General features: G+C 38.8%; 1 protein-coding gene across 4 annotated transcripts in view; it reads left to right on the forward strand.

The window, feature by feature from the left end:
- BMPR2 (bone morphogenetic protein receptor type 2) overlaps window positions 1–12,936 on the forward strand; it is a 109,015-nt gene that overhangs the window by 71,581 nt on the left and 24,498 nt on the right. For all 4 annotated transcript variants that reach the window (XM_080400126.1, XM_080400129.1, XM_080400127.1 and 1 more), the window contains exons 4-5: window positions 10,703–10,813; window positions 11,323–11,414. In XM_080400126.1, the coding sequence (XP_080256252.1) occupies window positions 10,703–10,813; window positions 11,323–11,414 (203 nt within the window). The remainder of the gene's footprint in view (window positions 1–10,702; window positions 10,814–11,322; window positions 11,415–12,936) is intronic.

A 12,936-nucleotide genomic window follows, 5' to 3' on the forward strand; every position in this document is an offset into this window, starting at 1 on the left:
GATCAACACTCCCACCCAGCTTGGTGTCGTCTGCCAGCTTCCTGAGGGTGCGCTCGATCCCCTCATCCAGATCGTTGGTAAAGACATTAAACAGGACTGGCCGCAGCACAGAGCCCTGGGGAACACCGCTTGTGACCGGCCACCAGTCAGATGTAGCTCTGTTCGCCACCACTTTTTGGGCTCAGCCATCCAGCCAGGTTTTTACCCAGTGCAGCGTACACCCATCCAAGCCATGAGCAGCCCATTTCTCCAGGAGATGCTGTGGGAGATGGTGTCAAAGGCTTTACTAAGGTCCAGGTAGACACCATCCACAGCCTTTCCCTCATCCACTAGGTGGATTGTCTTGTTGCAGAACACCACGGTAGGAGGAGCTGGAGCAGATGCATACCTTTTGGAATACCACGAGTGTTATTTGAATTGGCATTGGCCAGACAAACACAACCTTTAGTAACCATCAATGTTTCTAAAATGTCAGACAGGTTTAACTCACAGCTCTGTAGCACATGCCTTCAAATTTACAATTACAAAACCTTCTATGTGCAAGAATGTACACTATACTGAGTTGTGCTGAAAGTATAGAAAAATGTTCTTGAATTAAGGTAAGTAGGAAGAGCTGAGTTTTAGTACTAAAATATTTGCTACACTTGAGGATTACAGTTGAGGATTACAGTATTAAGCTGATTCAGGACTTTAGATCTGAAGTACTAGGACATAAACCAGAAGTGTAATGAAAGTTTTTTTTCAGAACTCTTTCTCACCCTGTTTTTATTGATTTTGAATTTTTACTTGAACAGGTAACTTGTCTAAAATTGTGTTATAATTCAGATTTTATTGCATGTTTAGGGAAATGATTTTGAAATAAACACCCCATACAGTCATGTCCATTAAATCAGTGCATTTTTCATTGCCTGCTGAGTTGACAGAAAAAAAAAATATTCCTGAACCTCAGTGAGTGGTGTGCAGTTTTAGTGACAGGACATCAGCCCTCTGTGTACCTGGCGGCGCAAGGCTGGTGGCCGGCAGACGCAGCATCGTGCCTCTGTGCTGGGGCTGGCTCCGTTGGATAGAGACCGCTCCTCCGGGGTGCCCCCAGCACCCTGCTTTGGCTTGGCACAGCCTTCCCACCAAGGAAGTGGCTGGCGAGGGGGGGACATGGGTTTGTGGGAGCGAGGGGAGAGCGACCGGTTGGTAGACAGAATTCCTGGGCTTCAGATCTCTGGAAGATGTGAAAAATGCAGGCAGAGCTGCCATTTCTAAAAGGTTTGGGGGGGTTTGTTTGCTCACCCATATAAAAATAGGAGTTTCAGTCTTTTGATGTCATTTTTTGGGCTCTATTTTTAGTGCTTGGGAACATTACAAATGTGAAATATTTAGCTGTTGAGCCTAAAATAACTTAAAATAGCTTTGAAGAGGCTTTCTGAAGCACTTTTTTTTTTTTTTTTTTTTCCCCAGTTGCAGTACATGCATTATTTGATCCAGTGTTTTTACAGAGGCTGAAAGAATGCCATTATGTTAAAGCCAGTGGTACCATTTGGTTTGATAAGGAGGAAGTCCTGTTGGTCCAAGATCAGTATAAGGAGATAATGTAAATTTTTTTTCCAGCTTTTACATTAAAAAGCATTTTTCTGACTATTTTATTTTGATATTGAAGCCCAATATGTTATTAAGCGCCTAAATTAACTTTCAATTAAGCTTGAAGGCAAGGTTGAGGTGTACTCAAATGCAGTTTTGCCTCTAAAAGAAAAATATTTCTTTTATCTCTGTAGTATCCCAGGTATTTATTGATATATAAGGAACTTCAGAAAGATAATCTAAATTTGGGGTTGGTTTTGAGTTGTTACTCATTATACATACATCATGATTATAAGGATCTGTTCAGTAGTATAAGAAATTACACTGAAGGTGCCCAAACTCGCAGAATAAAAAGGTAGAAAGGGAAGTTGTATGGGCGTTTTACCAGCTCAGAAATTACTTCTTTACAAATGTGACAAGCTGCTAATTCACCTCTCCATCTAGTCATTAAAGACAGAACCCTTAGGGATGGCATAACCCACTTTACTGCCAAAGAAATTACCACACATGCTTAATTTTTAAGTTTCATGTATCCATGCAGCCTTCAGTTGCAAAACGAGCAAAAAAGGCAGATGTAATACCCACAGCCTGGCTCTGGATCAGGTGTTTGGTGGCAGCTGGTACCCCAGAGGAGGATGGATTCCACCTGTCAGGCTGCCTGGCCACAGGGGCGGTGGGAGAGCCCTTGTCTTCAAGACACAGCCCAAAAGCTGAAATCTAAACAGCATTTTCTTCAGCAGATTTTTAAAGAGAGATCTGCCCACTGAAACTGCCATCACGAATGACTGCCTTCTGTGTGTAACAGGATTCCTCTGGAGCATACTATGGAAAATAAATTTTACAGCCCAAGCTGTATGATGTTTTGAGGCATTCTCTGAGGAGGCAGACAGAACCTGTGATGCATCGCTGCCAGGTCATGACGTTACTGTAAGTCTCATGAGAATCTGGTGCTTTCTTACAGCTCAGGTTCCATACAGCGATGCAATTGTGTGAAAAAGGAATTAAAATTTTAACTCTCCTGATGTGGAGAGAAACATGAAAAGATGTGTCGTAAAGGACACTTCATGACAAGAAGTGTATAGTATTTTATATAAAAAGTTAAAATCGGTCAAATACGATGATGCTAAGTGCAAAGTGGAAACATTTTGGTGACTGTTTAAATCTTCTCGTCAAATAATGGAACAATGAGAACTAAGTGCAAATTTTCTGCTTCATCTAAGCCAATAGACTAGAAACCAGGGATTTGCTCTTAAGTCCAGGGAAAACATCCGTTTTCAGTTATGAAAGAAAATTGCCTTTGGGTTACTGGTTGGCAGGATTATTTTGTTAAAAGAATGTTGCACCATCTCCCACAAAAAATACAGTTCCTGTTGTGCTTTTCACCTGCGTTAGCACTGAGTCCTCCGTCCTCTTCCACAGAGGTTTTCTTGCTAACTGCATTGTGTGTTCCGGTGCCTCCAAAAATTGTATGTGAAATAACGTTTCTCACGTTAATGGTTTAAATATTGGAGGTGGTCACTTGATAGGTGTCAGATATTTACATTTTAGACTATCTTATTACAAAATTTGGACATGGATTTTAATTTTATTAATAGTTTGTCACGCGCTTACAGAAGAATGCATCCTCATTTCAAATGTACAGGCTCATACATCAGAACTGGGATAACAGTTGTTTTAAAACTATAAATATTTTTTTATGTATATGTTTTTGCGCCTATAAAAGCTTAGGTGAATGGCTAAAGTTGTTAATGAAATGCTGGGGTTTTTTCCTTTCATCATTCTCAGCTGTGCATAGGTTTAATGGAAAACTGGCAATAGCTCCTGCTGGACCTTCATTGTAAAGGTCTGTAGAATATAACTTCGAGGTATTCTGACCTTGTAGTTCCAGCTTAACTGAAAATGTGTGCTTGAATGCATTGAGTTATATTGGTGTGTGACTGAGATTCTTGTTTACATATGTGAAATCTGACACATGTCCATGGTATCTAAAAGGCTACTAACATACTTCTTAATTTCGAGTTCTCTGCTTTTTTTTTCTTTTTTTTTTTTTTTTCCCCCATATTTTGTTTCCTGCACTGAATGAATTTAAGATTTACGTAAAATAATTCAAGTCGTTTTGGTATAGTGTTTATATTGGAGGCTTTCTTGTCATTTACTCTAGCATGATGAAGACTGAACTCTCTTGCTGTGGGACAGTGGGTCAGGAATGAGGTAGTGGTCAGCTGGTTGGAAAGAAATGTTGATTCCTATCCAGAAAAGAGGAGAAAAAAGACCCGATGAGGTGTTTTGGTTTGGTTAGAATGCGCTGCTAGAGCACAGTAAGGGACGAGGGCTTCTTTTACACTTTGTAGATTTCTAGGACACGTTTGGTACAAGCTATGTGTAGACACAACAGATAAACAGATTTTGATTGAGATCTGTGGGCGCTTGGAAAATATTGCTAATTGTATGCTTTTTCAAGGGACTGTGATCTTATCGCTGTCATGACAGTTGTGCAGGGCTTCTGTGAAAAGAAATGCGACTTTAAAAGCAAGTAGAATTAATTATACTTGAAAAGTCTCTTTTCCAATCTGCAGAGCACATTTGCAGTCATCTGCAGCTTGAAGGCCACGTTGTCCCCACACTTCAGCCTTCATCGCGCTGTGCTGATGACTGAACCGTAAGGTTTCCCCTCATGCTTCTGATCTCATCCTCAGTATCATTAAGATTCCTTAATGGAAAAGCAACTTCTGCAACAGATTGGTAATGAACATATTGAATCTATCACATCAAAGAAATAGTTGTAGGATGGCGTGAAGACTGCTTCTTTTTAAAGTGATCTGTAGATCTTTGAGTCCCTGTGTAATTTTACTGGCTTTGATCAGAGTCCATACAGCTGTAGTTGTTTTGAAGAATCAGATGTTATTGTTGTGCTGTGAAGGTTAAAGGGTTCTGTTTTCCTTACTTGCTGGAGACTAACATTGCTACTTACTTGGTGATATGGCAAGTTAAAAAAATACTAATATTTTGGTACCTATCAGCTGTAAGACCACTTGGCTTCTGATGCATTGTTACCAGAAATTCTGTGGGAACGAAGGTAATTATTTTTAAAACTGATCTTCATTATATAGAATAATTGTATGTTTCTCTAAAATGTTTTTATACAATGTGTATCTAAACTTAAACACACGCATATTTTCTAGAATTATTTACTACTTTGTGACAGATACACAGCTGTGAGTCATTTACATGAAGAGTAGCAGATTTCTAAAAATGGAATGAAAAGCTATAATAGCAATATAGAGATCTTGTGGGAATTTGTGTGCAAATGTCCTTTATTATATGATCACCCCCAAATAAATACATAGCATTGAAACAACATTTCAAAGCCTAAGGTTTCATACCCGAATGTTTAAAGATTAGAAAGAAACAACGTCGTTGCTTGCACAGTTTTAAGGCCAACTCCTCGTGTGTGTTTGTGTTGTGATACTGCCTTTAATTATACAATCAAATTTTTCCCCATGGGATGCCTAGTTTTTCAGTAGGGCTAACACTCAGCGCCTTGTCTTGTGGCTGCCTTAAGATGTCTCATCATAATGATGATCGCTATGGTATCGCGGGGAGCTCTGTGGCCATCATGGTGTAGCATCGTTGGTCTAGCAGTAGAGAGTAGTTTTCAGGACAGCTTTCAGGCGCTGTAAGGAGGAGAGCATCCTTCCTTCTCTTCATTTCCCATTCCATTCACTTCGTACCTTGTAATTTTAGTGGTAGTATCAGGAGCAACAATCTGCTGAATGGTGGAGTAGGAAATGTGAAAGCTCTGCATGAGTTCCTCACGGTTTGTCAGTTAGGCTGGAGTAATTTACCTTCACAGCACAGAATCTGGTGCTTGAACTGACACAGTAATGTCAGTAGTAGGGGATTAGTTGATGCTTTATCAGGGATGGCCACAGAGGGAAGATATATTGGGGTGGAGAGAACTAAGAGGGGGTGGCTGTCTGTGGGTTTTACAGTATTTGCTAATGGGAAAGGAAGATATAGGAATTAGCATCCTCTTTCTGGCTCCCAGGGAAGAGTTCTGTATGTTTACAGAGTCTTTTGCCATTGGCTGTTGTTACCTGGTTTGGTCTCAAGTTTTCTCTGATTTCTCAAAACTTTCTTTGCTAATAGGATAAATTCTAATTTTAAAGCAGAGAAACAGGAAACATATAAAAAAGGCTTTAAATTTTAACAGTTGAACTACAGAGTAATAAACAAAGCTTTTTCAAGCATAAGCACGAGTTGGAATACTTTTGCATTAATATTACAAGCTTATATCTATAGCAGAAAAGTTAATTTGAAGGAAGAATATTATTCCTCCTGATGCTGTTAGCACTGCCAGCTTTCTTCATTCTGTGTCATTCCTGTGGAAGGTTCGGAAGGCAGCAGTAGACAACCTCCATGTGTGGCAATATGGAAGCTTAATTAAAAAAAAAATAAAAATGAGCAAAGATACTGTATAAGTGCTTGGAAACTATTGTGGCAGTGATGCCTGAGAGAGAGAAATCTTGAATGTGGTAGAAGTGCCTGCAGGGAGTATCTGAAGTGCAGGGCTGGGTTCAGCCAGATGACTCACTTCTGAGTACTAGAAGCATTACCCTTCATAGTGTGCTCTGAAATATTTTCTTAATTATTTGTGTGTACCTTCAAAAAAAAATCTCTTTGTACACAGGAGCTGTTATGTTTGGGTTTTTGGAACCAGAAAACAAGCTCTTTATTGATGGTGAGGTCAGGACGCTTCTGGGAATGGTGGCTTGTTTTTACCAGCTGCTCCCCAGCCAGAAGGAGGTCGTCTCATTTTTAATAAGAGTCGAGCTTTGTTTCTTTTTCTTATTTAGGGGGAAAAATAAAGGGGAGAAAAAAAAGACTTATGCTATTTGCTCTGATATTTCTTTGTGATGGGATTGGTGGACTTCAGAAAAATATTGACTAGTATCAGAATTACTGGCAGAAATGTTTCAGGGTAGAAGTGTGTATGTGCTGAGTGCCTTCTGAATGGCATCCTCACAGTACTGCTTGAAGAGTGGGTAGTCCTGTGAGTGGTACTCTCCCTTTCCCATCCAAGTGGGATAAGAAGTTGGCTCTTACGGTGTTCCAGGCCTTACAACAGTTTCTGTTGGTTTTAATTTTTTTGTTTTGTCAGGTTTTGTTTTAGATCAGGGAGCCTAAGTGGAAGTTGGAAATAAAAACCTCACACATAAATAGCAGTGAAACAAGCAACTGCACTAACCTCTGCTTTCAGCAACAGTAACATAAACTTGAGGAAGCTTTGCTGATACTTTATGCATACAAGCGTAGGTGGAATTTGGCTCAGCCGTCAACTCCTCAGTCACTGGATTTTCTAGAGTCTGCAGCTAATTCTGCTCAGCATATGCTATTGATTTTTTTATGCTATACATTGGTTTGGGAATTAATATTCAGACACCAGTCTTCCCAGTCTGAAATTTGACACTGGTGTTTCACAGCTTGTTCATCGTTCAGTTTGCATTTGTCACTAAAGAAATGCCCAAATATTGGTAATGATCCCAAAAACTCAAATGCGGTGGTTGAATAGTAGTTACGCATGTTTAAAGTCAATTTGTACTATGACATGATGAAAAAATACTGAAGGTGTGGGGCAGCTGTCTTGGCATTTTGTACATAAACTTCAAAACCAGAGTCCACTGGTTTGGGAATGGGGTTGTTAACAGTTTCAGACCAACAAAGTCTTCAGAAAATCTTTGTTTGTGCTCTGTGATGCATCTAGAACTACTGATAAGAAGTGAGATATCAAATAAATTTTCGTGTTCAATTTCCTGATCATAAGCATTCATGGGTTTTTTGGACAGGACTATGTTCATGGAGCAAAACATGCAATTTGCATAGGTGTGTGTTTTACATGCTTATTTAAAAAGTGCCTTGCTTGAAGGGCAGTAATTACTTTTATTGACCCACACTGATGTGCCCTTTGGTGAGTTAATTAAAATGCATCTCCAGTTAATACCAAGAGAAATACGGCTTGTGTGCTTATGTATATGTATAATAAAATATGCAGTATTTTACGTAAAAGTAGATAAAAGAGGAAATGTGAACCTCGAAAAGTGCCTGGAGAGGTCCTTTCAGGTTTTGGCTTTGCTAGCATTTCTCGTACAGGCATTTAAAAGGCAAGGCTGGTGAAATATATCCGAAGAAAGAGATGGATTGAAAACCTGAATTATTTAATAAGACTCTAGTTAAGCTTTGGAAGGTTTTAAAACTGGGTCAATAAGTGACATATCTTTTTTGTTCTATTTAAGAAAGTTTGATAATCTGACAACATCAGAAGTTATTAGTCATACAAAGCAGATAGATAGCAGATAGAAGCAATACTTTGTGGGGGTTTTGGGGCCATCTGGGCTTTTTGTTACAGTGTTTCGTGCATTTCTTTTTATGTAGATTTACAAGTAAAAGATAGTAAGGTTGTCCTTGCTGGGAAATGACTGGCCATCATATGCAGCGTTTTACCCACTTGTATTGTTTTGAGCTGCATGTTACCACTCCATTGAGATGTTCAGTTGCCCTTATTAAGAAATTTGTATTTATTCTTAAAATAAATGTTGCTCAACAACTGATAACAGTATCTCACACTGTAGGACAGACTTTGCTTTTGGAATATTGACAACATTATTTTTAAACGTTTATAAGAATCAAAAATTGGTTCGAGATAAGCCAATCTAAGATTTAAGAAACAACTTTGCTTTAAAAGAACCTAAAACATTCTTTCCTGTTGAAAGCCAAGGGAGTGCTCTGAGGTTACCTGGCGGCTGCATGGCTACCCCCTAAATAGAAAGAGCCCCCAGAGGGGATGGTCTGTCAAGGAAGGAGAAAGCAATGGTCCTTTTTCTCTGCATGTTTTTCTACAGCTGATCGACACAAAACGTTGTTATTTGGAGATTTTCTAGTGGCTCTGCAGCCTGCATAATGCCACCATTCACAAGCTTCTAAGGGGAGAAAGAGCAAGTGTGCCAGTGCAGCCAGACCTGCTAAATAACCAGTGTTGCTGATGCCCTTGCCCTGGGCCATGCTAGCAGTGGAAGAACAGCAAGATCCTGTTCCAGGGTAGAAGAGGCATGTTGTTAACCCTTTGTACAAAGAGCTAAAGTAGAGCAATCAGACTTAGGTTTTGGATAGCATTTGATAAACAGTGGTGATGGGAAGGTTGCCGATGGCTGCACTCTAGGTCTGTTATCAAAGAAAATAGAGCCGAGATTACAGCAAAAAGCTCAGCCCCTCAAAACCTGCATTTTCTTAGTATATGCTATGCACTATCTTGAACTGATGCAAAACTCCGCCACATTTAATATCTATTTTAAAAGATAAGCCAATAAAATGTAAACTCCATTCACAAAAATATTAGTAATTTCCTTGCCAACAGTTATTCAGCTTCTTAGACTTGTGTATTATTTCATATAACTTTGTATGATGTAAGTTTCCTTTATGATGTTTTTTAATATATATGTGTGTGTGTGTATGTTTTGAATTCAGCATTTAGAGGAGAATTGTAACACTTTTTTTTTAATCTCCTTGCAAAGAAAGTCACAACACTTCTTCCTCAGTACAGTGCTCTGTGGCAATAGCTGCTTTTCTTGTTGAAACTTATTTTATCAGAATCAGTAGTGCTGGTATTTCTTTTGACCGAACAAATTTAAATGTGATGGTGCTGGGATTATCACAAGCTGCTTCTTATTTAAAGGATTTATCAGATATAAGCTGCATGTTATTTTTGGTGGGTGATTTTTCACATACTTCTATCACAGCTGAAACTCTCTGGTTATTTTCTTTTACCAGCTTTTTATTATTTCCTCTTAACATTATGCTTATGTAAAAGTGGAAGCTGTTGTCTTACAAATTTGCTTTCTCCTCTTATCTGGTTCTCTTGTGTCTGTCCACACTGGGAATTGGACTAAATTAATCACGTTTAATTTATCTTAAATGCAGTTCAAGTGAAGTAAATTTGTCAGTTTATTCAGCTAGTGTAGACTGGGATAAATTGTATTGCAGTCTCACCTAAAAGTTTACCCAATGTTTAAGCCTTGTGTGCATTTTATATTTTGTGGTTTTAGCATAGTTAGGGCTCATTACAGTCTTTTAAGGAGTACTTTTAGCAATATATAAGACAAGTTTAGACATGGTTCCCAAACTTGGTTTTGAAGCCAAAGTAAATGAGGCCTTGTAGTGCCACATTCCAGTGATTCTGACATCAGAGGAATATCTGCAGTAATAAATTTTTATATTAAAGTCGCTGAATTTTTATATGGCTGCAAGAAGCAAGACTGGGGTCTGACATGGAGAAGGATTAAGCTAACCATTCAAGACACTAACAGATCTTTTTCATGAAAAGTTTTTCCCCCTGTGGGAAAAAAAGCAACAACCAAGATACATTTTGACAAAAATCAAATGTTATTTTAAAAAAAGGCTCAATAAAACTGGTTATTTAATCTTGTTTAGGTTTTTATTATTGTTTCAGGTTTCCTGATACTCTGCTGCAGTCTGTGGAGGTATCTCTGTCCTTTTTTAAATTAAGGAGTGAGAATTATGCTAAGAATTATCTGAGCACCGAACAAATTAAAACCACAAAATATTTTTGAAATATTTGCACAAATCGACTTGTATCTAATGTATGTTGTAGATATTTGAATACAATATTCAGTTTTCATCATACTTGCAGCACTATTAGCAACCATTTTTGAGATTTTCATTCTGGGAAAAGTAATAAAAAAACCCAACTTGTAAATGTTACAAACCTGACTCATACCGGGGAACTGGATTGTGGCACAGATAGCAGAGCAGGAGTGCATCGACTTGGCCTTGTGTGGCGGGCTGAACTTTGCCAGCTAGATAGAACATTCACTTTCTGCTGTTGGTGCCTCTCTATGGTGGCAAAGAAAGGCTGGGAAGAGCTGCTGACACACGGGTGCTCAGCTGTGTTTGGGCCGATCCGCTCTTTTGACATCCCTAGGTTTTAATAAGAAATTGTGCAATGTTTTACAACCCAGAGTACAATTTTTTTTCTCATTTTTGTAATAACAATTACGTTTTATATTGCTGATTCTTTCATATTTATAATTAAAGTCTTCATCTTGTTTTCTTTCAGATTCTTCTCATTCTTTTCATCGAGATGAGACTATAGTTATTGCCCTTGCATCTGTGTCTGTACTGGCTGTTTTGATTGCTGCTCTGTTCTTTGGATACAGGATGCTTGCAGGTAGGGTTTAACAATCCCATTTTATTTTTTTAAAGATTGTTGTTTTGACTGTTTCTCAAATTTATACTTATGTCTTCTGTTCTCCCCAGTCCCTATTATACGCTTGTACATAACACTCCCCTCTCTGCTCTCTGACACTTTATGGTGATAGCCCATTCATAACAGACCAGAGAGATTTATCATTTCTCCAAGCTGGCATTTTGGGACCCATTTTTCTTCCACAAATTCTCTGCTCAGCACAGCTTAATTGAGATTGTGGGCATGCTTTACAGTTATTGCCAGTGACATTCAATTATCAAAATAGTTGTGTAGCAGATAGCCTTAAGTTTGTAGCTATCAGCACCTTCACTGCTGATTTTACTGACTCCAAAAAGATTTTACAGGGTTCCTTTTTACTTGCTATGTCCTTGCCTACCATACGTATTTTTGCCGAGTCCCAGGTAAGTTGTATTGTGTTCACTGTAGCATGGCAAAAAAAGTAAACGGTCTGATTCCCTCCCCTTCCACAGGAGACCGTAAACAGGGTCTGCACAGTATGAACATGATGGAGGCAGCAGCATCAGAGCCCTCATTGGATCTGGATAATCTAAAGTTATTGGAGGTAAATGTTCAGCTCAGTCTCTTAATCTTCGTTTTTATTCAGTGTAACACTGGTGGTCCTCTCACCTCCCAGGTATAGTTACAGAAATGAATGCGTCAGTGCTCCGGTAATGTTTCCTTCTAAATCATAATTTAAAGAAGAAATTAAAAGAAAAAAAGGTTACCGCAGTTACATTTTGCCTTGTTTTGTTAGTAATATTGTTGGTATTATCTAGAACATGTTCTAGCTTGAGAAGAAAATACTGAACACTGGGAGGTAATGGGGGGAAATTGGGATGTGCTCTATTTCAGCATCGCATCAAAAGATCCGTCTTTTTGCTTGACACTGATTGCTTTTAAGTACAATATCGCACCATAGTCATTTGAAATGCTTTAGTAACACTGTTGGAATATAGAATTTACTGCAGATAGGGTAGTATGTTTCAGTAGTGGTGCATTTATGTAGGGTCATTCTTCACAGTGGGCTACTGTCTATCTCCATGGCAACTAGAGGCCAACCAGAACTTTCTACTCAGCTTGGTATTAGATACATCATCAGAAAATGGCAAAATGTTATGCTTTCAGTTGGTATGCTTGATAGAACTTACGGAAATTTTAAAAGCTTTTAGCCAGAAATAAATTAATAGAATGACTGAGAGAGATTCAGAGAGTGGTACTTTTTTTTGCCCGTTAGAAATCACATCTAGAGATGCAGACTGCAGACATGCAGCATGGTGTGGGTTAGTGGTCACAGCAGGCTAATCAGCAAAGAAGCTTGGGTGACTTCTGCCAACAAAAAAGTACTTGAAGCAGAGTTTACAAGGGTGTTAATGATGCGTATTGTAGAAGTGTGCAAAGCCCCAGATGAAATTACTCATACTGATATGTGGTCTTGGAAAAAGCAGTGACTTTGTTGGTGGAGAGATCTGCTATATAGGGTCTTCTGCCCTCTTCCATAAATCCCAAGGAGCTGACTCCTCACCCCCAGTCATGGGGTGCCGTGGAACAAATTGCCTTAACCCGTGTTTGCCTTTTGACATCTTGAGGTGGCGGGGAATACATTCTGAGTTAGTACCTTGAAGTGACTCGCTGCTGCTTTGCAATTCGCTGATACAGGAGGACTGAGAAACGGAAAGTCTATCTGTTAAAGGATACTTTATTGTTGCAAACTTTCCTTTTAGACAATTTTATCATCTTTAGAAACATTACTTTTGTAATCCCTTCTGCTTCCCATTTCTCGTCCATTTGTAAGTATTTTAAAAGTGAAAAGGTACTGCTCTGTGAAATCCTTACACTTTCATGTCTAGGTCTTCCTGAAAACTATTTGATTTAAATAGATGTTTAAATTCTTATGTAGTTAGAAATTTTTGAGCTTTAGAAACTAGGACTCTTTCTGAAGGTGGTCCTACTTGTTGGTTTAGAGGAGAGATCACATCTTTCTTCAGTTGCCATGGAGATGGGAAAGGCTGTTCTGTGGACTTTCTAACATAGTGGGGGCTCAAATAAAGTTTCACAGGTAGTAAGGAATTAAGTATTCTTTTCTG

Source organism: Falco punctatus (assembly GCF_963210335.1).
Source record: "Falco punctatus genome assembly, chromosome: 8".
NCBI classification, from domain to species: domain Eukaryota; kingdom Metazoa; phylum Chordata; class Aves; order Falconiformes; family Falconidae; genus Falco; species Falco punctatus.